Below are 25,943 nucleotides of genomic sequence, written 5' to 3'. Positions count from 1 at the left end.
AAGTACTCAGAGCTTTATAAAAGTAGAAGTACTCAGATCTTGTACTTGAGTAAAAGTAGAAGTACTCAGATCTTGTTCTTTAGTAAAAGTAGAAGTACTCAGATCGTGTACTTGAGTAAAAGTAGAGGTACTCAGATCGTGTACTTTAGTAAAAGTAGAAGTACTCAGATCTTGTAGTTGAGTAAAAGTAGAAGTACTCAGGTCTTGTACTTGAGTAAAAGTAGAAGTACTCAGATCGTGTACTTGAGTAAAAGTAGAGGTACTCAGATCGTGTACTTTAGTAAAAGTAGAAGTACTCAGATCTTGTTCTTGAGTAAAAGTAGAAGTACTCAGATCATGTTCTTGAGTACAAGTAGAAGTACTCAGATCTTGTATTTGAGTAAAAGTAGAAGTACTCAGGTCTTGTACTTGAGTAAAAGTAGAAGTACTCAGATCATGTTCTTGAGTAGAAGTAGAAGTACTCAGATCTTGTACTTGAGTAAAAGTAGAAGTACTCAGATCTTGTACTTGAGTAAAAGTAGAAGTACTCAGATCTTGTACTTGAGTAAAAGTAGAAGTACTCAGATCTTGTTCTTGAGTAAAAGTAGAAGTACTCAGATCTTTGTTGAGTAAAAGTAGAAGTACTCAGATCTTTGTTGAGTAAAAGTAGAAGTACTCAGATCTTTGTTGAGTAAAAGTAGAAGTACTCAGATCTTGTACTTGAGTAAAAGTAGAAGTACTCAGGTCTTGTGCTTGAGTAAAAGTAGAAGTACTCAGATCTTGTACTTGAGTAAAAGTAGAAGTACTCAGATCTTGTGCTTGAGTAAAAGTAGAAGTACTCAGATCTTGTACTTGAGTAAAAGTAGAAGTACTCAGATCTTGTACTTGAGTAAAAGTAGAAGTACTCAGGTCTTGTTCTTGAGTAAAAGTAGAAGTACTCAGATCTTGTACTTGAGTAAAAGTAGAAGTACTCAGATCTTGTACTTGAGTAAAAGTAGAAGTACTCAGATCTTGTTCTTTAGTAAAAGTAGAAGTACTCAGATCTTGTACTTGAGTAAAAGTAGAAGTACTCAGATCTTGTACTTGAGTAAAAGTAGAAGTACTCAGATCTTGTTCTTGAGTAAAAGTAGAAGTACTCAGATCTTGTACTTGAGTAAAAGTAGAAGTACTCAGATCTTGTTCTTTAGTAAAAGTAGAAGTACTCAGATCTTGTACTTGAGTAAAAGTAGAAGTACTCAGATCTTGTACTTGAGTAAAAGTAGAAGTACTCAGATCTTGTTCTTGAGTAAAAGTAGAAGTACTCAGATCTTGTACTTGAGTAAAAGTAGAAGTACTCAGATCTTTGTTGAGTAAAAGTAGAAGTACTCAGATCTTTGTTGAGTAAAAGTAGAAGTACTCAGATCTTTGTTGAGTAAAAGTAGAAGTACTCAGATGTTGTACTTGAGTAAAAGTAGAAGTACTCAAATCGTGTGCTTGAGTAAGAGTAGAAGTACTCAGATCTTGTACTTGAGTAAGAGTAGAAGTACTCAGATCTTTGCTTGAGTAAAAGTGGAAGTACTCAGATCTTGTACTTGAGTAAAAGTAGAAGTACTCAGATCTTGTACTTGAGTAAAAGTAGAAGTACTCAGATCTTTGCTTGAGTAAAAGTAGAAGTACTCAGATCTTGTTCTTGAGTAAAAGTAGAAGTACTCAGATCTTGTACTTGAGTAAAAGTAGAAGTACTCAGATCTTGTTCTTCAGTAAAAGTAGAAGTACTCAGATCTTGTAGAAGTAGAAGTACTCAGATCTTGTACTTGAGTAAAAGTAGAAGTACTCAGGTCTTGTAAAAGTAGAAGTACTCAGATCTTGTTCTTGAGTAAAAGTAGAAGTACTCAGATCTTGTTCTTTAGTAAAAGTAGAAGTACTCAGATCTTGTTCTTCAGTAAAAGTAGAAGTACTCAGATCTTGTAGAAGTACTCAGATCTTGTACTTGAGTAAAAGTAGAAGTACTCTGATCTTGTACTTGAGTCAAAGTAAAAGTACTCAGATCTTGTACTTGAGTAAAAGTAGAAGTACTCAGATATAGTACTTGAGTAAAAGTAGAAGTACTCAGATCTTGTACTTGAGTAAAAGTAGAAGTACTCAGGTCTTGTAAAAGTAGAAGTACTCAGATCTTGTACTCGAGTAAAAGTAGAAATACTCAGATCTTGTACTCGAGTAAAAGTAGAAATACTCAGATCTTGTACTTGATTAAAAGTAGAAGTACTCAGGTCTTGTACTTGAGTAAAAGTAGAAGTACTCAGATCTTGTACTTGAGTAAAAGTAGAAGTACTCAGGTCTTGTAAAAGTAGAAGTACTCAGATCTTGTACTCGAGTAAAAGTAGAAGTACTCAGATCTTTGCTTAAGTAAAAGTAGAAGTACTCAGATCTTGTACTTGGGTAAAAGTAGAAGTACTCAGATCTTGTACTTGAGTAAAAGTAGAAGTACTCAGATCTTGTACTTGAGTAAAAGTAGAAGTACTCAGATCTTGTTCTTGAGTAAAAGTAGAAGTACTCAGATCTTGTACTCGAGTAAAAGTAGAAGTACTCAGGTCTTGTACTTAGTAAAAGTAGAAGTACCAGGTGGAACTAAAGTCTGATTCAACACTTGATTATATTTCACATCATTCATCCAGATCTGAGAAGTAACTAAAGGTATTAAATACATGTATGGAGGGAAAGTACACCATGTACCTCTGAACTGTAGTGGAGTAGAAGTACACCAACCTCAAATTGTACTTCAGAACAGTACTAAAGCACTTATTTACTTCCCAGCTCAACAACCAGTTAATTAACAGACACTATTAATTATTAAATCCCCTTGTTCTCCATGTTTCGGTCACTAATCATAATAATCATAATTTGGGAGAATCAAAACGTGTTTGTTTAGTTGTAACTCGTGTCTTGTAATTACTTATGTTCTTAGTATCAGTTTTTATTCTACATGTTGTAACGGTTTTATTTCACTTTCATCACTCGTTACTTCTCGCCTGTTGGATCTCATGGTATCGTTCAAAGGGAATCTGAAGTGACGTTAAGTCCTGAGTGTGTAAGCCTTAATTATTCGTGTTTTTATTTATTCAAGTGAATATATTGAAATATAAAAAAGTATTTCTTTATTGAGACTAAACTTCTCATAAAAGACAGAAAAATATACTTAAAGTAGTTTCATTGTTTAAGTCTCACATGAATTATTATGTTTTACGGCTTTTATTTTTAACCGAAAGTGAAAATGAAGCTGAAATACAGTGAAAGAAAGGTACGCGTCGGGACAGGTGGGCGCCTCACCCTGAGCAGCAGCAGCGAGGAGAACCAGAGGACGCTGAACACTTTACATCTCAGCATTTTGATCCTCAAACTGCACCATAATCCTGCGCCGGAGCCTCGGGAAACACGTTTGTATTCACGATAAACCGCACGAAATATTCCTTTTTAGTCTTCAGCGATGTCCTGGTGAAAAATGGAGTTGGTTCAATTCAAAAAATAATAAATCCCTACGTGGTAAATGTCCTCTCCGTCGTCCGTCTCCTCTCCGTGTCGAGTCCAACTCGCATCCAGTCCGAGAGCTTCCTCTGTTTTCTGCCCTGCCTGTCTCGCCCTCGGTCTTCCTGTCTGTCTTCCTGTCTGTCTTCCTGTCTGTCTTCCTGTCTGTCTTCCTGTCTGTTAGGGTCTATAGCGTCGGGCCGGAGTCACTAACGGACTTCCTCCATCAGCTCTGAAACACTGGGAGAAGAAAGAGAGACCGCTATAAATAAATAAAAGTATCTGCGCCTTTCAGGTAAAGTTATAAATAGAGACGCGTTTGATGCAAATTAGTTGTTTTATTTATTTTCTTAAAGAGTCCTCTCCTGCTGATGTTCAGGTGTATATCAGTATGTAGTGTCTCTACTTTAAAGAGTCCTCTCCTGCTGATGTTCAGGTGTATATCAGTATGTAGTGTCTCTACTTTAAAGAGTCCTCTCCTGCTGATGTTCAGGTGTATATCAGTATGTAGTGTCTCTACTTTAAAGAGTCCTCTCCTGCTGATGTTCAGGTGTATATCAGTATGTAGTGTCTCTACTTTAAAGAGTCCTCTCCTGCTGATGTTCAGGTGTATATCAGTATGTAGTGTCTCTACTTTAAAGAGTCCTCTCCTGCTGATGTTCAGGTGTATATCAGTATGTAGTGTCTCTACTTTAAAGAGTCCTCTCCTGCTGATGTTCAGGTGTATATCAGTATGTAGTGTCTCTACTTTAAAGAGTCCTCTCCTGCTGATGTTCAGGTGTATATCAGTATGTAGTGCCTCTACTTTAAAGAGTCCTCTCCTGCTGATGTTCAGGTGTATATCAGTATGTAGTGTCTCTACTTTAAAGAGTCCTCTCCTGCTGATGATCAGGTGTATATCAGTATGTAGTGTCTCTACTTTAAAGAGTCCTCTCCTGCTGATGTTCAGGTGTATATCAGTATGTAGTGTCTCTACTTTAAAGAGTCCTCTCCTGCTGATGTTCAGGTGTATATCAGTATGTAGTGTCTCTACTTTAAAGAGTCCTCTCCTGCTGATGTTCAGGTGTATATCAGTATGTAGTGTCTCTACTTTAAAGAGTCCTCTCCTGCTGATGTTCAGGTGTATATCAGTATGTAGTGCCTCTACTTTAAAGAGTCCTCTCCTGCTGATGTTCAGGTGTATATCAGTATGTAGTGTCTCTACTTTAAAGAGTCCTCTCCTGCTGATGATCAGGTGTATATCAGTATGTAGTGTCTCTACTTTAAAGAGTCCTCTCCTGCTGATGTTCAGGTGTATATCAGTATGTAGTGTCTCTACTTTAAAGAGTCCTCTCCTGCTGATGTTCAGGTGTATATCAGTATGTAGTGTCTCTACTTTAAAGAGTCCTCTCCTGCTGATGTTCAGGTGTATATCAGTATGTAGTGTCTCTACTTTAAAGAGTCCTCTCCTGCTGATGTTCAGGTGTATATCAGTATGTAGTGTCTCTACTTTAAAGAGTCCTCTCCTGCTGATGTTCAGGTGTATATCAGTATGTAGTGTCTCTACTTTAAAGAGTCCTCTCCTGCTGATGTTCAGGTGTATATCAGTATGTAGTGTCTCTACTTTAAAGAGTCCTCTCCTGCTGATGTTCAGGTGTATATCAGTATGTAGTGTCTCTACTTTAAAGAGTCCTCTCCTGCTGATGTTCAGGTGTATATCAGTATGTAGTGTCTCTACTTTAAAGAGTCCTCTCCTGCTGATGTTCAGGTGTATATCAGTATGTAGTGTCCTCTACTTTAAAGAGTCCTCTCCTGCTGATGTTCAGGTGTATATCAGTATGTAGTGTCTCTACTTTAAAGAGTCCTCTCCTGCTGATGTTCAGGTGTATATCAGTATGTAGTGTCTCTACTTTAAAGAGTCCTCTCCTGCTGATGTTCAGGTGTATATCAGAATGTGGAGTCTCTACTTTAAAGAGTCCTCTCCTGCTGATGTCCAGGTGTATATCAGTATGTAGTGTCTCTACTTTAAAGAGTCCTCTCCTGCTGATGATCAGGTGTATATCAGTATGTAGTGTCTCTACTTTAAAGAGTCCTCTCCTGCTGATGTTCAGGTGTATATCAGAATGTGGAGTCTCTACTTTAAAGAGTCCTCTCCTGCTGATACCCAGGTGTATATCAGTATGTAGTGTCTCTACTTTAAAGAGTCCTCTCCTGCTGATGATCAGGTGTATATCAGTATGTAGTGTCTCTACTTTAAAGAGTCCTCTCCTGCTGATGTTCAGGTGTATATCAGTATGTAGTGTCTGTACTTTAAAGAGTCCTCTCCTGCTGATGTTCAGGTGTATATCAGTATGTAGTGTCTCTACTTTAAAGAGTCCTCTCTTGCTGATGTTCAGGTGTATATCAGTATGCAGTGTCTCTACTTTAAAGAGTCCTCTCCTGCTGATGTTCAGGTGTATATCAGTATGTAGTGTCTCTACTTTAAAGAGTCCTCTCCTGCTGATGTTCAGGTGTATATCAGAATGTGGAGTCTCTACTTTAAAGAGTCCTCTCCTGCTGATGCCCAGGTGTATATCAGTATGTAGTGTCTCTACTTTAAAGAGTCCTCTCCTGCTGATGATCAGGTGTATATCAGTATGTAGTGTCTCTACTTTAAAGAGTCCTCTCCTGCTGATGTTCAGGTGTATATCAGTATGTAGTGTCTCTACTTTAAAGAGTCCTCTCTTGCTGATGTTCAGGTGTATATCAGTATGCAGTGTCTCTACTTTAAAGAGTCCTCTCCTGCTGATGTTCAGGTGTATATCAGTATGTAGTGTCTCTACTTTAAAGAGTCCTCTCCTGCTGATGTTCAGGTGTATATCAGTATGTAGTGTCTCTACTTTAAAGAGTCCTCTCTTGCTGATGTTCAGGTGTATATCAGTATGCAGTGTCTCTACTTTAAAGAGTCCTCTCCTGCTGATGTTCAGGTGTATATCAGTATGTAGTGTCTCTACTTTAAAGAGTCCTCTCCTGCTGATGTTCAGGTGTATATCAGTATGTAGTGTCTCTACTTTAAAGAGTCCTCTCTACTTTAAAGAGTCCTCTCCTGCTGATGTTCAGGTGTATATCAGTATGTAGTGTCTCTACTTTAAAGAGTCCTCTCCTGCTGATGTTCAGGTGTATATCAGTATGTAGTGTCTCTACTTTAAAGAGTCCTCTCCTGCTGATGCTCAGGTGTATATCAGTATGTAGTGTCTGTACTTTAAAGAGTCCTCTCCTGCTGATGTTCAGGTGTATATCAGTATGTAGTGTCTCTACTTTAAAAAGTCCTCTGCTGCTGATGTTCAGGTGTATATCAGTATGTAGTGTCTCTACTTTAAAGAGTCCTCTCCTGCTGATGTTCAGGTGTATATCAGTATGTAGTGTCTCTACTTTAAAGAGTCCTCTCCTGCTGATGTTCAGGTGTATATCAGTATGTAGTGTCTCTACTTTAAAGAGTCCTCTCCTGCTGATGTTCAGGTGTATATCAGTATGCAGTGTCTCTACTTTAAAGAGTCCTCTCCTGCTGATGTTCAGGTGTATATCAGTATGCAGTGTCTCTACTTTAAAGAGTCCTCTCCTGCTGATGTTCAGGTGTATATCAGTATGTAGTGTCTCTACTTTAAAGAGTCCTCTCCTGCTGATGTTCAGGTGTATATCAGTATGTAGTGTCTCTACTTTAAAGAGTCCTCTCCTGCTGATGTTCAGGTGTATATCAGTATGTAGTGTCTCTACTTTAAAGAGTCCTCTGCTGCTGATGTTCAGGTGTATATCAGTATGTAGTGTCTCTACTTTAAAGAGTCCTCTCTTGCTGATGTTCAAGTGTATATCAGTATGTAGTGTCTCTACTTTAAAGAGTCCTCTCCTGCTGATGTTCAGGTGTATACCAGTATGTAGTGTCTCTACTTTAAAGAGTCCTCTCCTGCTGATGTTCAGGTGTATACCAGTATGTAGTGTCTCTACTTTAAAGAGTCCTCTCCTGCTGATGTTCAGGTGTATATCAGTATGTAGTGTCTCTACTTTAAAGAGTCCTCTCTTGCTGATGTTCAGGTGTATATCAGTATGCAGTGTCTCTACTTTAAAGAGTCCTCTCCTGCTGATGTTCAGGTGTATATCAGTACGTAGTGTCTCTACTTTAAAGAGTCCTCTCCTGCTGATGTTCAGGTGTATATCAGTATGTAGTGCCTCTACTTTAAAGAGTCCTCTCTACTTTAAAGAGTCCTCTCCTGCTGATGTGCAGGTGTATTATCAGTATGTAGTGTCTCTACTTTAAAGAGTCCTCTCCTGCTGATGTTCAGGTGTATATCAGTATGTAGTGTCTCTACTTTAAAGAGTCCTCTCCTGCTGATGTTCAGGTGTATATCAGTATGTAGTGTCTGTACTTTAAAGAGTCCTCTCCTGCTGATGCCCAGGTGTATATCAGTATGTAGTGTCTCTACTTTAAAGAGTCCTCTGCTGCTGATGTTCAGGTGTATATCAGTATGTAGTGTCTCTACTTTAAAGAGTCCTCTCCTGCTGATGTTCAGGTGTATATCAGTATGTAGTGTCTCTACTTTAAAGAGTCCTCTCCTGCTGATGATCAGGTGTATATCAGTATGTAGTGTCTCTACTTTAAAGAGTCCTCTCCTGCTGATGTTCAGGTGTATATCAGTATGTAGTGTCTCTACTTTAAAGAGTCCTCTCCTGCTGATGTTCAGGTGTATACCAGTATGTAGTGTCTCTACTTTAAAGAGTCCTCTCCTGCTGATGTTCAGGTGTATATCAGTATGTAGTGTCTCTACTTTAAAGAGTCCTCTCCTGCTGATGTTCCAATTCACAAAATATATTGCGGGAAAATTATATTAAAAATGATTTTAAAAATCCACATATAAATGCCATTATTGTTTGACTCAAAATGTGGTTTTTAATATACAAAAGTTGTCGAGAAAAAGTAAATTCAGAAGTTTTTGTACGATTTGTTGTAGTTTTTCAGTCAGTCCACAGGAGTCAATGTTTTTTGTGTCTAGTGTCTATGTACAGATTACAGGTAACAATATATATATATTTGATTATAGAGTAAATAGAGAGGTAACAGCACTACTCAGTGGCTCCGGACTACAACATTCAAGTTGACCTACGGGAAGTATCATCAGGTCTGAGCTGTTACCCACACACAGCTCACATGTATTGATATATACATTTTAGGCAGTTCAAATCTGAAAAGGGTATTTGGACGAGGTCAGTTTGTATTTTTTATGTCACTTTCTGGTTGTTATCTAGCAGTGTTGTAGTCAAGTCACCAATTCACGAGTCCAAGTCACCCTCGAGTCACCACTCTTCGAGTCCGAGTCCAAGTCCGAGTCACCAAGGGAGAGTCGTAGTCGAGTCCGAGTCCAAGTCCGAGTCACCCAGGGAGAGTCGTAGTCGAGTCCGAGTCCAAGTCCGAGTCACCCAGGGAGAGTCGTAGTCGAGTCCGAGTCCAAGTCCGAGTCACCCAGGGAGAGTCGTAGTCGAGTCCGAGTCCAAATCCGAGTCACCCAAGGAGTGTCCAAGTCGAGTCGAGTCCGAGTCATCATTACCTGTGTTCGAGTCCGAGTCCAATTCCGAGTCACCCAAGAAGAGTCCAAGTCAAGTCCGAGTCACAAGTCTTCATGTATTAATCTTCGTGGATATATGTTTTGAAATGTAGCTGCTCCTCTACATTGCTGTTATCCTGTCTATTCAACTGCTGTGAAGCGAGTTTGGCTACAACTCTTGTAATAGGTGCTATACAAATATAAAGCTTATTTCTAATATTAATATTATTATTATATATAAATAAACTATATTTAAAATGAGTTACCTTTTAGAGAAGTGATTATATTTGTATGCCAATATTTTCCTATGGTAAAGTTTTGCACTTTTATTTTGATAGTAATAAGATCGGGACTCTTATTTTGAAGGAACTTTTACGGGTTAAATCAGTTTACTGATAAAGATTTATCCCCAGAAAGCACATGGCTACTTAGCATGCAAAATGACGTCATTCTGCATGTTAAGTATGTGCTTTCGTTATCGGCTGAATCTTTATTTATTGATCAGATCACGTTACTCTGATGATAGTGTTCAAGACAGCCTATATGTCTGAACTCGATCCTTAGAGTAATGTGTTACGGAGCATTCTCTTCTATATTGTTTCCACATAACGAGCATTTTGCTCTTTTCCAATGTGGAAGCAGAATGTGTGAAAGCATACAGCACGATGCGGGGTGTGTCTGTAGTAGACATCTCTAGACTGGAACAGCGGGGCCCAGTACGTGAACTCGCCATACAGGATAGAGGACATCAGACTCCAGAGAAAATGTGCTCGAGTCCGAGTCCAAGTCGGAGCGTCAATGTACGAGTCGAGTCCGAGTCATCGTGGGGGGGGGAATTCACGAGTCCGAGTCCAAGTCATCCTGTGCGAGAATTCACGAGTCCAAGTCCGAGTCGCGTCAATCAGTGCGCGAGTCCGAGTCGAGTCACGAGTCCCGAAAATCGGCACTCAAGTCCGACTCGAGTCCGAGTCCAGGACTCGAGTACTCCATCTCTGTTATCTAGTGTGCCACCATCTCTATTAGCAGGCTAGCTAAGAAACAGCGGTCAGAAGCTAAGAAATGTGAGCTTGTTATTAACAGAGAATGTAGCATTGATTAGCATTCTTTCTAGTTAATTTTATTTTAGCGGTGGTGACGTGAAGTCATGTGACCGTGCTGTAGTTCCTTTATAGCCCAACATTAGCCTCCTTTAGCTTAGCGGTGGTGACGTGAAGTCATGTGACCGTGCTGTAGTTCCTTTATAGCCCAACATTAGCCTCCTTTAGCTTAGCGGTGGTGACGTGAAGTCATGTGACCGTGCTCTAGTTCCTTTATAGCCCAACATTAGCCTGCTTTAGCTTAGCGGTGGTGTCGTGAAGTCATGTGACCGTGCTGTAGTTCCTTTATAGCCCAACATTAGCCACCTTTAGCTTAGCGGTGGTGACGTGAAGTCATGTGACCGTGCTTTAGTTCTTTTATAGCCCAACATTAGCCACCTTTAGCTTAGCGGTGGTGAAGTCATGTGACCGTGCTGTAGTTCTTTTATAGCCCAACATTAGCCACCTTTAGCTTAGCGGTGGTGACGTGAAGTCATGTGACCGTGCTGTAGTTCCTTTATAGCCCAACATTAGCCACCTTTAGCTTAGCGGTGGTGACGTGAAGTCATGTGACCGTGCTTTAGTTCTTTTATAGCCCAACATTAGCGACCTTTAGCTTAGCGGTGGTGACGTGAAGTCATGTGACCGTGCTGTAGTTCTTTTATAGCCCAACATTAGCGACCTTTAGCTTAGCGGTGGTGACGTGAAGTCATGTGACCGTGCTGTAGTTCTTTTATAGCCCAACATTAGCCACCTTTAGCTTAGCGGTGGTGACGTGAAGTCATGTGACCGTGCTGTAGTTCCTTTATAGCCCAACATTAGCCGCCTTTAGCTTAGCTGAGGTGACGAGAAGTCATGTGACCGTGCTGTAGTTCCTTTATAGCCCAACATTAGCGACCTTTAGCTTAGCGGTGGTGACGTGAAGTCATGTGACCGTGCTGTAGTTCCTTTATAGCCCAACATTAGCCGCCTTTAGCTTAGCAGTGGAGACGTGAAGTCATGTGACCGTGCTGTAGTTCCTTTATAGCCCAACATTAGCCTCCTTTAGCTTAGCGGTGGTGACGTGAAGTCATGTGACCGTGCTGTAGTTCCTTTAAAGCCCAACATTAGCGACCTTTAGCTTAGCAGTGGTGACGTGAAGTCATGTGACCGTGCTGTAGTTCCTTTATAGCCCAACATTAGCGACCTTTAGCTTAGCAGTGGTTTACCACAGAGATTGTTTTCTGCATTAATCCCAAAATCACATCTATAAATCCCATTGGACCGGGGAGATGCTGCCTTCAGGGTCCAACAAAGAAATAAAACATCACTGCACCACTGTATTTGCCAAATTTGAACGATTTTGGGTTGGAAATCGATCCTGAATTGAAGTGGGAAATTGTGTTGATGATGGTCCCGTGAAGACACACTAAGAAACACTGGTCCAACGTCTCTTGATTGTATAACAAGAAAAAAGGAATAAATAAAAAAATACATGGAAAAAGAAGAGTCTTTAAAGTTTCTCTCGGTCCGTCAGCGGTCCCGACGCTCCCAAATGGTCCCAGTTTTAGCAGCAAGTTTTCCGTGGATTGGAAACAGGACGTCCCACATTAATAGCACTTTTACATGTACTGTACGATGTTAATTGACAAAAACCACCCCATTTTTGTTTCACATTTTATTCTAAAATATGCAGTATTGGACAGTTAAATTCATGATTAAGAGATGTGGTGAGTTTAGTACCCCCAAATTAGCGTCGACAAATGCTAAAACACATCAAAAACATGTAAAAACAGTATAAAAATAAAGTTGTTATTACTTTGATACACCATAAGTAACACTAGATTTTACAACAGCACATCGATGAGATGACTGCACCATCGGGACGTAAATAATTTCACATTTTTTGGTATAAAGCAATATAATATTACACAACAGGAGAATTGTCAAAGCAGGAAATAAGGCTAACTACTAGCAGCACAACATTTCGCAGCAAAAATATGTAGTTCCATTAATTATTTTTAATTAATTGATCAAATAAATTGTGACTGAGTAATTGGCTTAACTAGCCTCCATCTTTTTTTAATATTATTTGTATTCATTTGTTTTTCTAAAAGCTTGATTTTGTGTCCATTATTTAAAATAAAAGACATGTTTTATTATTTAAAAACTACAACTCCCATAATGCTTAGTAAACGCCTTATGGGAGCTGAACTTAAACAAATAAAATAGTTGTAACAAACAACTAACAAATTATTATTTAGCAGTTAAATACTAGATATAATTGTTTTTTAAAACAATATTGATTAGCATAGCGAGCTAATAGTAGCATGAGCTTATAGCTTAGCATCCATTTATTGACATTAACGCAGACTAACACTGAGTTACTAAAACTAGCGTTAGCCTCTATGGACATTGCTGTATTACGAGAACTAGCTTAGCATGAACTTATTAGCTTTACATTGCTGTGTTAGCTTTTCGCTAGTGATCTATGGCTAACGTTAGCTCCATTTGTGACGTCAGCATTTCATACGTTACTGCAGAAATGTAAGAAAAATAGTAAAATGTAGGAGCAGGGGCTGTAGATGGATAATACAGAGCAGGATATTAAGAGGTCATTTAATAATAAATAAATGGTTTTAATGCGGACTTTTCTGTCCTTTTTGGCTTCGACAGGCTGCATTTTGGATATTCACTTATTATCGGGGCTGAATTCACAATTTTGATTCATGAAACTCATTAAAACAGCTAAAATTATTAAAAATAAATCAAATTAAACAGCCAGAAATGTCCCTATTAAGGCACAAGGGTCAAGATTAGTGTGTTAGCTAGTTAGCAAGCTAGCATTTCAGGGTAAGTTTGATAAATGTCGTATTTCGGATGAGTTTGTAGTTTTGAGAGCTGTGAAACCATGAACATGACTTTACAGATACATCGTGGTGCTGGATAGACTTTAAAACGTTCCGTAGGTGAATCATGGAGTAACGTAGGAAGGGCAGATGTCACAAAAGCGGCGAGGAGATGTTGGTTCATCGATGGTCGAGTAACCAAAGGTGCAACCAGCTAACAGTCATTTTACCAACAGCCATTGTTATATCAGAACACCACGATTATAAAACCATTTAAAACCCTATAAGACACGTAAAACACAACAGTGTTATTGAACCATCGACTTCAGACTATTATTTCTACGCCTCCGTGACAGGAAAAAAGAGGTAACGGGACATTCTGGTTAGTGAATAAAAACACGATCCGAAGAGAAGCGAGTCTTTGAGCTCCTCTGAAGAAACGCTCGCCAAAAAACATGAAGAAGAAACGGCAGAGAAGAAGAAGAACGGATAGATTCCCCTTTTCAGAATGTACCTTCCATCTTCCCTTCGACAGGCTCCGCCCACATCGCTCCTGATTGGCTGTCCGAGGTGTCCGTCAATCGTGAAGCTCTACTCTATGACTCGCTTTATGTCAGAACAATTCCTGGTTCAATCCGACGCCTCCTGTGGCGCTGCGCTCTCATTGGCCGGTTTCTGCGGAGAGGCGGGACTCGTACAGACTCAGAGCGTGATGGACGAACTCGTACTGCTCACCTGTCTGAATCATACCTCCTCTGCACACACACACACACACACACACACACACACACACACACACACACACACACACACACACACACACACACACACACACACACACACACGTTATTAATATGATTATTTTATTCAAACAAGCTTACATTTTTTTCTTAAAACTGATTTATTTGACAACTGTATGCAAAAATGCATAAAAACCGTGATAAAAGTATTGAAAAAAGTACAAAAAAAACTAAATGTGGAAAAATGCTGAAAGGTGTGCTCAGAAGATATGAATTTAATGACTGAAAAAATGCAACAAATATGTGGAAAATGTGTTTAAATGACAGGAAAATATCAGAACAAAGTACAAAAAAATTGCATAAACAGACCACTAAGATATTCAGGAAATTATAATAAAATGTCTCAAAAAATGTGTGGTTTAGAAAACTGTGTGTGTGTGTGTGTGTGTGTGTGTGTGTGTGTGTGTGTGTGTGTGTGTGTGTGTGTGTGTGTGTGTTACCTGTCTGCTCGCAGGCGGCAGGTGATGCTCAGCACGTCGACGAAGCCCTCCAGCTGCAGCTGTCGACAACCTATCGTCGTGGCGATGAAGCATCCGGTCCGCCCAATCCCGGCGCTGCAGAGCGAAGCAAAGGGTTGTGGGTAATTTAGTCATTTGAAAGTACCTTACAGTAGCAGTAGTTCCCATGTTTCTCTCAAGCCCCCAGGAAGTACTCCGGACTCTGAGGGAAATATTCCTAGTGGCCAAACAGAGGTACTACAACTTCCATATCAATCCGTGACGTCATTGGGTGTACTTTATACTTCTCTCATGTTGAACTCAAATACCTGTACTTTATACTTCTTACATGTTGAACCCAAATACCTGTACTTTCTACTTCTTACATGTTGAACTCAAATACCTGTACTTCTACTTCTCTCATGTTGACTCAAAATACCTGTACTTTCTACTTCTTACTGTTGAACTCAAATACTTGTACTTCTACTTCTCTCATTTCCCAACAGCTGGTTCCTTTAGTCTGAATGTGTTTGGTGGCGTGGTCAATTATTCTTAGAGTCACTGCGTGCCTATTGGTTGGAACACGATCCGTGTATCCATCACTTCCGGCTTCTCTAAAGAAGAGGGACCAATGGAAACGTTGTCATGGAAACATTCATTAGCTAACAATGACATTATTGTTCTATTGATATAAAGGGAGGTCAGGTACTCTTTAAAGCAGCTGCTAGCTATGGGTACTTTTTACTGAAGTACACTTCAAAGCCTCTTTACTTTGACTTGAGTAAAGAAGTTTAGTCAGTACTTCTACTTTCACCAGAGTATTTTTAAACACGAGTATCTGTACTTCTACTTGAGTAAAGGATGTGTGTACTTCTACTTGAGTGAAGGATGTGTGTACTTCTACTTGAGTGAAGGATGTGTGTACTTCTACTTGAGTGAAGGATGTGTGTACTTCTACTTGAGTGAAGGATGTGTGTACTTCTACTTGAGTGAAGGATGTGTGTACTTCTACTTGAGTGAAGGATGTGTGTACTTCTACTTGAGTGAAGGATGTGTGTACTTCTACTTGAGTGAAGGATGTGTGTACTTTTACCCTCTCTGCATCCATGTTTTTTCTCTCTGTACCTGCAGTGCACGATGACGGGTCCCAAGATGGCCGCCGCCCTCCGGTCCTCCACGTCTCCCATCAGCTGCAGCAGCGGCAGCGTGGAGTCGGGCGTCTTGTGGTCAGGCCACGACGTGTACCAGAAGTGCTGCAGGTCCCGGGTCTGATTCCCACTCTGCACACACAGACGAAGAAACACAGAGACTCTGTATCTGCTGCAAGACAGTAACCTGTAAGCGTGTGTGAGACATCTAACAGAAGATTCCAGAAAAATGGATTCAAATCGTAAAATGTCAACAACAACAAAAGTGAAAATGTTTGGAGGAAAATTATATAAATGGTCCACAAAATGTTTTTAAAAAAGATTATTAAAATGTTGGAAAAAATCCCCCAGAAACACGAACGATGTCCGAAGAACTGTTTAAAATGTATACTAGGAATATGTGTGTGTGTGTGTGTGTGTGTGTGTGTGTGTGTGTGTGTGTGTGTGTGTGTGTGTGTGTGTACCTTGAGTGTGAGGCTGCGGGTGGTGTAGTGTTCACACTCTCTGACGCTGTTCACCAGCACCTCCACCTTCCCAAAGATCCCCCTCTTCTCCGGCCAGTACAGGACACACTTCTGCAGAGAAACACACACACACACACACACACACACAGAGTATTTTATTGTATTCGTCTGTGAGCAAAATGTCTGAAAAAATATACAGAAAATGTCAGGAATCTTTGGATAAATATCAAAACAAAATGATATAAATTATCCACAAAATTATGAGTTAAATATCGAGAAAAAGTAGCAAAACATTTCTTTCATAGAATCAGAACAAATCGATAAGTTATTGCAGAAAATGCATAAAAATGTTCCCAAAAAAATGTTATAAGCTTTCCATAAATTCTGCATAAAATACGAGTTAAAATGTTCGATCAAACCGTTGGAAAAATATTTTTAAAAATGGCAAAAACATAAACTTTAACTTCAGCATCGACCATATAGGTTTTTCATTTGAAGTTATAAAGCTTTATTGAAACCCTCGTCCGCTCACCTCGTTCTTCTCCTTCAGTTTGGTGATCATCACGATGACCGGCGCCTCCTCCTGCCACGCCATCAGCCAGAAGTCGTTCACCGTGTTCACCATCGGGCCCTGCGTGGCGATGAACGCCTTCTCGTCGCCTAGGTAACCCTGAGAGCGGGAGCCAATCACAGCACAGCGTCAGCAGTTTGAATACAGGGAAGCAGAATGTAGAGAAAGCTAAAACACACATTAATCGGTGCATGTTTATAAATAACTAATACAAATAATGCGTGTATTCATAGAGAACTTTGAAACACAGAAGATGTCTGAAAAATATCACCACAAATTGTTAACACATTTAAAAATATGAGTAAAATATCTGGAAAATGCGTGAAAAATTGGGACAAACCGATTAAATGTCCAGAAAATGTATGAAATGTTATAAATATTTCCCTCTGAGTTTAAACAGGGTTTCAGCGCAGTGTGTGTGTGTGTGTGTGCGTGCGTGCGTGTGTGTGTGTGTTTGAGGTACTTTACTTGAGTATTTCGATTCATGACACTTTATACTTTGACTTCACTAAATCTCGGATGGAGATTGCACTTTTTTTTTATTACATTAATCTTAGCTTCGTTCAAGAAATGCTAAAGAACGTGTGAAAAAAGTCTGAAATATGACGGAAGAAAATGTGTAAATAATATAGCAAAATTCTTTAAAAAAAATCTTTAAAAAAGGGGGAAATGTTATTAATGATCGACAAAATATATTAAAAAGAAATGTTGGAAAAGTGCAGATAAAACACGTTAAAAATACGTAGTAAAATCTGATTAAAATGTCCAAAAAAGGAGTAAAAAAATATTGGTAAAATATCTGGAAAAAGTTAAAGAATCGCAAGAAATTAGCAAAACATGAGTAAAATATCTGGAAGTGTTTTGAAAAAGGTGCAAAGGAAGTAGAGCTGCTGTCACCCACCCGTATGTAGTTGGCGTTGATGTAGGAGCTCAGCGGGTCGTTGCAGCTCTTGGACTTCAGGGTGACTCTGGAGTGAGGGTCTGGAACACGGCGAAGACAAACGGACAACATCTAGCTCAAACTAAATCTACGTTGAGACTCTATCGGTTCCTTAAAACATGATTTATTTTTATATTAAATCAAATAATTGCTTTTTTTTAATCAAATCTAATCCATTTACGTTTAATCCTCCAAAACCAAAAGTACATCAAATAATTATTCTAAATATATGTAAAAATAAATTACATTAAATCCTTCGAAACTAAAGTAAATGAAATTATCAAAAGATTAAATTTACAGTTGGAGAATATAAACGTGATAAAGAAACATAGGAAGTAGTTTGATTGACAGCAGCTCTAGGTGAGCATTCCTGAGTCTTGATTGGCCGGAAGGAAGGAAGGAACCCCCCCCTTACTTATTGTTGTATTGATAACCCTGCCCCCTCTGCAAAACGTGTGTGTGTGTGTGTGTGTGTGTGTGTGTGTGTGTGTGTGTGTGTGTGTGTGTGTGTGTGTGTGTGTGTGTCCTAATGTCTTAATCAGGCAAACTGTTTGGCTTACAGTGTGAGAACAAACCGTTCTCTGAGGGACATGCATTGTTCCAGTGTGTGTGTGTGTGTGTGTGTGTGTGTGTGTGTGTGTGTGTGTGTGTGTGTGTGTGTGAAGGGAGGTGCGATGTTGAGCGTCCTTGAGGATGTTGGCCTTTGACCTTGAGCCCCTCCCAGGTAATAAAACAACTTCCAGGTTCAAAAGGAAGCGAGAAGAGGACTGTTTTGAGACGGTGGCCGTTTCCTAGCAACACACACACACACACACACACACACACACACACACACTCTCTGCACTCACTGGGCAGTATGGTCTTGTATCTGTTCTTGGTCCCGTAGTTTGGAATATCGAGCTCCTTGGGATCAATAAAATTCATGGGGATTTCCTGAGGAGAAAAAAAGTAACGTTAGAAATGTGAAAAACAAAGTGTGTGATACTGGAGGCCCCGCGTGTGAAGGTCATCAGATGGACTCACGCAGATGAAGGACTCACGTCAGAGCATTGTTATATCAGCGGTTACTTCAGAGAGGCTCATGTTCAGGTTCATATCAGCATTTCGTGCCTCTTCTGTTTTAACATTATTCCATTATTCTCACTAATGAAACGTGTTGTCATAGAAACCTCACTCTGAGCACTACAAACCGCTAACGACTGCAACATAGCCTTTGCAGACCACTCACATGCACTATAACACGTACCGATCTCACTACGGGCGAGGGGACACCTTGACTACTCACAGCGAATTCAGTGTGCAGGGTGTGTGTGTTCTGCACGACGTCTCGGAGCTGCTGTCGGGTCAGAGGTCGTCGGGCCGCCAGCAGGTATTCTCTGGCGACCGCCTCGCGGGGCGTCACCGGGGGGGCGGTGCTCAGCGGCTCCACGGAGCCCAGCACCGACATGTCCAACACCAGGGAGACGTTAGAGCCGCGTCTGGGGGGACATAGTATTAGGATATATATATATTACACTCTGAGCTCCAAAAAGGGCCGTTTTCAGTAAAACCATTTATTTTACGCTGAATTCATCAAAATCAGTCCAGATATGGCCACTTTATTGGTATAATACCGTGTGTGTGTGTGTGTGTGTGTGTGTGTGTGTGTGTGTGTGTGTGTGTGTGTGTGTGTGTGTGTGTGTGTGTGATATTGTAGAATATTACACTTTGAGCTCCAAAAATGGCCGTTTTCAGTCCGTAAAACAATTTATTTCACGCTAAATTGGTCAAAATCAGTCCAGATTTGGCCACTTTATTGGTTAAAACTGATATTTAGGATCCTGAAAATGTCATAAATGGATTCAACGTCCTCAATAACCCCCAAAACCACTCAAAAATGTATCCAAATCGGCCAAGGCTTTCTTTTTAGCTATTGATGTATTATTCTAATAAATGTAACTCGATTCTAAAAACAAAATGAAATATATAAAAATAAAAATAAATGCTTTTTTAAATATAAGTAAATTAAATAATAAGAGGTGTTGATCTCTTCGTCTGGCTACGTGTCGTCGGCTTCCTCTCCAGGATGCCCTTACTTCCTATTCGTCTGATTGCTGATTGGCTGCCATCCAGAGTGAACATCACACACACACACACACACACACTTTCACAGACACCCAGAAAACATCCTGTTCTCACTGAGAGATCTTCCTTCCTACCTTAAAGTCTGCACACCTCACTGTAAGCGCTGATGTAACAGAACAAGATGGCTGCCGGGCAGGATGGAGCAACGAGCGGCAGATAACGGCCAAAGTGCTCAACGCTGAGATAACGGTGTTTTCTTTTCTCTGATGAAAGTGCGTTAGCTCGGAGGGAGCTGTCGGAGCAACACTCGCTGCAGACACTTTGAAAAATGACCCCAGGTTTATTTTGAAGAAGAAAATCTGAGTTTCTCACGCCCGAACTGGAGCCACACGAGAACGCAAACGAACCGAAATCGTTATCAAAAAAGTCTTCCGTCCGCACGAGAGCGCTCGCCCCGCTGGAGACGCTGTAGTACACATGCCGGGCCTGTAAGTGGCGCTGTACTTCCGCCACAAAACACACCAAAAGCAGCGAAGAAGACCTCCGAGCATGGTTGCCATGGTTGCCCTTCTGAGGTGGATTTAGCAGCAGAGGCGGGGAGAGTCTCTGGTCCCTCTCTCATGTCCACATCGATCAGATCCAGCTAGTTCTACTGATGTGACCGCCTGCGTGTCAAAGGACGCCGAAACAATAGGCGACATTTTGACCGGAGAATTTTAGATTTCGGCGGAAACTCTGCCGTGCGGGGGCGTCTGCTGGAGGCACCTGCTGGGTGCACTGTCCTGCGAGACACCGGGACCTGGCTCGAAACACTCGGAAAACTGTTGTTGTTGTTGTTGTCGAAACACATCAGCAATGGGTGACACGAGGTGAGCAGGAGAGGCGGGGCTATTGCGTCATCGTAAGCAGGAAATGATCGTATTGGGCGTAGACACGGGCCGTTTCTCAATCGCGAGGGTGCTGGCTTGGTAGTCGCGTACTTCCAAGTCACTTCCTTCAGAAACGAAGCCAGTATGCTTCCAAGCCACGGCTTCGGAAAACGAAGAAGAATGGAACAGGCTAACAAGTGTTCCACTCTCTCTAACGGTTTCAACATAAACTGAACCGAAAATAAATCCCTCACGATGTCTGTCTAATTATGAACTTGCTTTCAGGAACATATTTCTGGTGAAAACAAAACGCCTCGTTGGAGATTTTCTTTTTCCATTGTTTGTTTCCTGAGTATAGTGACGTAACGATACCCAGGTACAAATGGACCAATCCCTGGAGCTCCTCACACACACACACACACACACACACACACACACACACACACACACACACACACACACACACACACACACACACACACACACACACACACACACACACACACACACACACACACACACACACACACACACACACACTCACTCAGCCTTATCTTTTCTCAGCTGCGGCTCTGCGGATTTCTCAGCCTGTGTGTGTGTGTGTGCTCAGGCTGAGGTTCGGTGCGTCTCGCAGACCCCACGCAGCAACCAGGAAACGACCCCAGTAATCCAGCTCACACTGTCCGCAGCAGCGAGCCCCGCAACGTCCCGCCAACACGGCGCCCAGACCCCACGCAGCATTCTCATCTGTTTGTCATTACTGGTCATTTCCTGGTTGCTAGCCATGGCTGTTTAATAAGAACCGGACGCAGCGTGGGAGGCGGAGTCTCGTTCTTTCCTATGAGAGCTGCTCATTGGCTCGTGAGGACAAAATGGCCAGACTTTTGAGAGAGAGAAACGTCACAGATTACCCAGCATGCCTAGCTGTCAGAGCAGAAGAACCCGTATGTGCGCTCACAGAGCATGCGCCCCTTAAGCCCCGCCCCCCGAGCGCCCACTCTCGGCTCACTAGAATGAACGGAGAGGAAATAAATCTAGATTCTGCTTTTAGTGCATTTTACAACTTTAAGGACCGGATGTTTCTAATAAGGGCTTTAACACAGTTCATACCGGGAGGTTTCTTTAGTTTAAAACAAAGCTGATTTACAGACGTCTCTTTCCATGTTAGTCAATGGGGGAAAGTCTTTCTGGGCCGGGTGACGCCACGGACCGATACGGAGGTTGCAGTACCGCCGTTTGGACACTAGGAATGTTGGGCACAGAGTCCGGCGCACTTCCTGCTTGATGCTAACAAACGCCATTGTAAAACATAATCACTGATGTTCAGCTGTAACGGTGGTGGACCAATCAGAGCACAGCGGGCTCATAGGGGGAGGGGGGGGCAGGAGCTCCAACAAGGTGTGTAGGACAGAGAGTGAAAACACAGACGATACAGAGATGCTGGATGAGTGGAGTGGTGTGAAATGAATCAGATTCAGACGGTGATGTAGAGTTTATATGAATCGAAGGAAATGAGACGGAGTTTTAATGTAATCTCTGTCAACGTACACCTTCCTGCAGATAAACATCACGTACTCTGTGTTCTGTGTGTACTCTGTGTGTGTGGAGGAAGACGTACTTCACTATCACAATATAAATCCTTATGAACTATAGGATGAGGACACACACACACAGACACACACACTTTGAAGCCTCCTTTTCAGCACGTACGCAGCTCGAGACCTGACTGCTGCAACAATCGCAGGTTAGAGGTGACTGTACTCTAAGCACACACACACACACACACACACACACACACACACACACACACACACACACACACACAATGAGGGCTCATGTGTGTTTCTGTAATCGAGCACGGGTAAAAATTCCCCTAATGTAGCCCTTTGCTCAGTATACATGCAACTTGTTTCCCATCATGCATCTCTTCTACAGCTCTTGGAGAGAAACTGAGGTGTCTTGCTAATTTAAAAAAATTATTCAATATAATTAATATAGTTTTTAAAATAAAATGAAATCCTTGCATTAAAAAGGATGATTTAATTTTAATATAAAAGGTGGATAAAGAAGATCTAAATAATAATATTGTCCAGACGCCCTCCTCACCTCTCTTGCAGTCCGGCGGCAGGTTTCATCCTGAAGGGGGAGGAGCACGGCTTTAGCTCGTGATTGGCTGTCACCGGGGCAACGCTGACGAGGTGGGTGTGGTCAAAGCTGCTGAAGACTGGCACAAGGGAGGAGCTACGAGGAAGAGAAAGAAGTAAAAAGCTATCGTTAGGCTTTAAAGGAACTACAGCACGGTCACATGACTTCACGTCACCACCGCTAAGCTAAAGGTGGCTAATGTTGGGCTATAAAGGAACTACAGCACGGTCACATGACTTCGCGTCACCACCGCTAAGCTAAAGGCGGCTAATGTTGGGCTATAAAGGAACTACAGCACGGTCACATGACTTCACGTCACCACCGCTAAGCTAAAGGAGGCTAATGTCGGGCTATAAAGGAACTACAGCACGGTCACATGACTTCAAGTCACCACCGCTAAGCTAAAGGTGGCTAATGTTGGGCTATAAAGGAACTACAGCACGGTCACATGACTTCAAGTCACCACCGCTAAGCTAAAGGCGGCTAATGTTGGGCTATAAAGGAACTACAGCACGGTCACATGACTTCACGTCACCACCGCTAAGCTAAAGGAGGCTAATGTTGGGCTATAGAGGAACTACAGCACGGTCACATGACTTCACGTCACCACCGCTAAGCTAAAGGTGGCTAATGTTGGGCTATAAAGGAACTACAGCACGGTCACATGACTTCACGTCACCACCGCTAAGCTAAAGGTGATGACGTTTAGTCAGCTGACGTACCTGGGCAGAGGGACAGGAGGAGCGAGGCGACGGTAGGCTGTGATTGGCTGCTGCGGACGAATGGGCTTGGCTACAATTGGCGGGAGCTCAGCTTGTACCATGCTTCCTGACGACACAACCTGAAGGACATTAAGTATCATTATTTAGTCTTGTGCTTTATGTGTGTGTTTATGAAGAGTGTTGGTGTGTGTTGCCAACCTTGGCACCCTTTGATTTCTGGGCGGAGTCTGATTGGACGGTGGGGGTCAGGTGGAGGTCAAGAGGCGGGGCCTTCAGCTGTCTGTCACAAACCTGCACCTTCTCCTTCAGTCGGAACAAAACCTGCAGAACAAACAGCAGAGAAAACTGCAATAATTAATTTCATTTATTTTCTAAATTAAGGACAAACAGTTAAGCACACATACATATACAAATATATTTTAATTATATTAATTTTAATTAAATAAGGACCTTTATTTTCAGGTCTAACTGAAACATCTGGTTTCTCTGTGCAGCAGCTCCCTCTTGTGGATTAAATGTCACAATGCAACTAAAATAGTAAAAATATAATAAATATAAATTAGCATAATCAATTAATATTTAAATATAATTTCTAATATATGTATTGATATGTATTGTTTCATTTAATTTGTTTATATAATGTGTTTTTATTAAATATTAATTATGTTTTTAATTCATTTATTTTATGTAAATCTTCTATTTGAAGATTACACATTGTTAAAGCTCATTATTATCAAATACAAAATAATATTAAAACAACTTTATTAAGGTAAAAGCACAGATGTACAAAATTTCAAAATTAAGCAAATGTAACGAAAAACATGTACAGAATTTATATGAATTAAATTGACAAAGATGAAATACTAAATGCTTTGTATGGCAACAAAAAATGTTAAGTTTTACCATCAAGCAGGTGATGATGATGACGAAGACGGTGAAGAAGAGGACGACGGCGTAGAAACCCTCTGGGCTCCAGACGTGGTCCCGCAGCTCGCCCTGCAGCTCGCCTTGCAGCACGTTCTTCTACAGGAGAGAGTTTACACGTATTTATTTTAGAAGATGCTCTTCACCAGAAGAAGCTGAAGACTACAATTCCCATGATGCCTTGCTGCTTCACCGCCACACACACAACTCAATTGTTACTGTTGTTTTTATTACATATTATGTGTTAAAAGCTCCGACGGAGAGTTTCTGATGTGTTGCTTTAATAATATTACCACAGAGGCGCGGTCACTTCTCTCTGTGGCAGCAAGAGTGATTAAATAATATAAAATATAACGGCGCCGCCTGATTGATCGGACTTTAAGAGCTGCATTAAAGTTTCAGTAGCAGCACTCAGCGCTCTAATAAACCCCATCTATCCTCCGTCTGTCTCCACGGTGACTAACGAGCTGCTGTAACCTAGGAAACGGAGCACACACACACCTCGGTGGAGAACTCGGTGATGCCGAAGTGTCCCAGGTGTCGATGGAGGACCCTGATGTTCAGTGATTGGATGACCTCTTCAGCGGGGAGGGGCTCGGAGACTCCCGGCCTATCAGAGGACACGAAGAGCTCGATGCCATTCTTCTTCTCCTGGGAGAGAAACGTTTAACAATTAAACAATTAACAGATGACTAAGAAGCAGAGGGGGGAAGTAGTAGAGGACAAATACTTTGTTACTGTACTTAAGTACATCTTTCTGGTATCAGTACTTTACTCCACTACTTATTTTTCTGACGACTTTTTACTTTTACTTCTTACATGTTGAACACAAATACCTGTACTTTCTACTTCTTACATGTTGAACTCAAATACCTGTACTTTCTACTTCTTACATGTTGAACTCAAATACCTGTACTTTCTACTTCTCACATGTTGAACTCAAATACCTGTACTTTCTACTTCTCTCATGTTGAACTCAAATACCTGTACTTTCTACTTCTCTCATGTTGAACTCAAATACTTGTACTTTCTACTTCTCTCATTTCCCAAACAGCTGGTTCCTTTAGTCTGAATGTGTGTTTGGTGTGTGGTCATTATTCTTTAGAGTCACTGCGTGCCTATTGGTTGGAACACGATCCGTGTATCCATCACTTCCTGGTCTCCTCTAAACGAGAGGGACCAATGGAAACGTTGTCATGTTGCCGTTGGTCACCATGGAAACATTCATTAGCTAACAATGACATTATTGTTCTATTGATATAAAGGGAGGTCAGGTACTCTTTAAAACAGCTGCTAGTTCTGGGTACTTTCTACTGAAGGACACTTCAAAGCCTCTTTACTTTGACTTGAGTAAAGAAGTTTAGTCAGTACTTCTACTTTCACCAGAGTACTTTTAAACACGAGTATCTGTACTTCTACTTGAGTAAAGGATGTGTGTACTTTTGCCATCTCTCTCTCTGTGTGTGTGTGTGTGTGTGCGTGCGTGCGTGCGTGCGTGCGTGCCTTACATTCAGACGGTGGATGTGAACGTGTCCTGCAGGAACGCCCAGCGCCGCAGCTACACCCTCTCGAAACCAACGAAGAAGACCTTTGTTCAGCCTCCGCACATCCACAGCCAGGTACTGAGGGGGAGGGGGGGAGGGGGGGGAGATAGAGCATGTTATTAATCAATGATTTAAAGAGATGATCACGACAGAACACTTGAGCTCCTTTTGGCTAGCCCTCCAACACGTCTCTACCTATCAGCCAATCAGAGCAGACTGGGCTCTGGTTTCAGACAGAGGGTGAACAGAGGCGCTGCAGCACAGACAGGATGAGAGAAATAAAGAGCTTTTTGAACATTAAAGCGTGGAGACATGTCCCAGGAGAGACACTTCATACTCAAGGCAATATTTAATCTTCAATTACCAGCGTGTAGTTTTA

At 41.3% G+C, this 25,943-nt stretch overlaps 1 protein-coding gene and 1 long non-coding RNA gene across 3 annotated transcripts; one reads left to right on the top strand and one right to left on the bottom strand.

Moving 5' to 3' along the window:
• Positions 1–3,272: 3,272 nt before the first annotated feature.
• LOC117441685 (uncharacterized) lies at positions 3,273–15,390 on the top strand. Its single transcript, XR_004551406.1, has 3 exons — positions 3,273–3,392; positions 14,191–14,316; positions 15,305–15,390. It is a non-coding gene; the product is annotated as an uncharacterized lncRNA (long non-coding RNA).
• Positions 11,758–24,081, bottom strand: ptprr (protein tyrosine phosphatase receptor type R). 2 transcript variants are annotated; one of them, XM_071202267.1, is made up of 12 exons: positions 24,000–24,081; positions 23,295–23,417; positions 23,097–23,215; positions 22,336–22,470; positions 18,582–18,774; positions 18,145–18,229; positions 17,258–17,337; positions 16,318–16,455; positions 15,786–15,896; positions 15,299–15,453; positions 14,177–14,290; positions 11,758–13,691 (listed from the first exon to the last, which is right to left on the bottom strand). In XM_071202267.1, the coding sequence occupies exons 1-12, from the start codon at positions 24,000–24,002 to the stop codon at positions 13,598–13,600; spliced, it is 1,350 nt and encodes a 449-aa protein (XP_071058368.1). In that variant the 5' UTR covers positions 24,003–24,081; the 3' UTR covers positions 11,758–13,597. The 2 variants fall into 2 exon arrangements, with proteins under 2 accessions (XP_071058368.1, XP_033933615.1); XM_034077724.1 differs by having other exon boundaries at positions 15,786–15,893.
• Positions 24,082–25,943: the final 1,862 nt, after the last annotated feature.

This window comes from Pseudochaenichthys georgianus, unplaced genomic scaffold, assembly GCF_902827115.2.
Source record: "Pseudochaenichthys georgianus unplaced genomic scaffold, fPseGeo1.2 scaffold_1901_arrow_ctg1, whole genome shotgun sequence".
Classification (NCBI taxonomy): domain Eukaryota; kingdom Metazoa; phylum Chordata; class Actinopteri; order Perciformes; family Channichthyidae; genus Pseudochaenichthys; species Pseudochaenichthys georgianus.
This window is presented reverse-complemented; position numbering and strand designations above follow the sequence as displayed.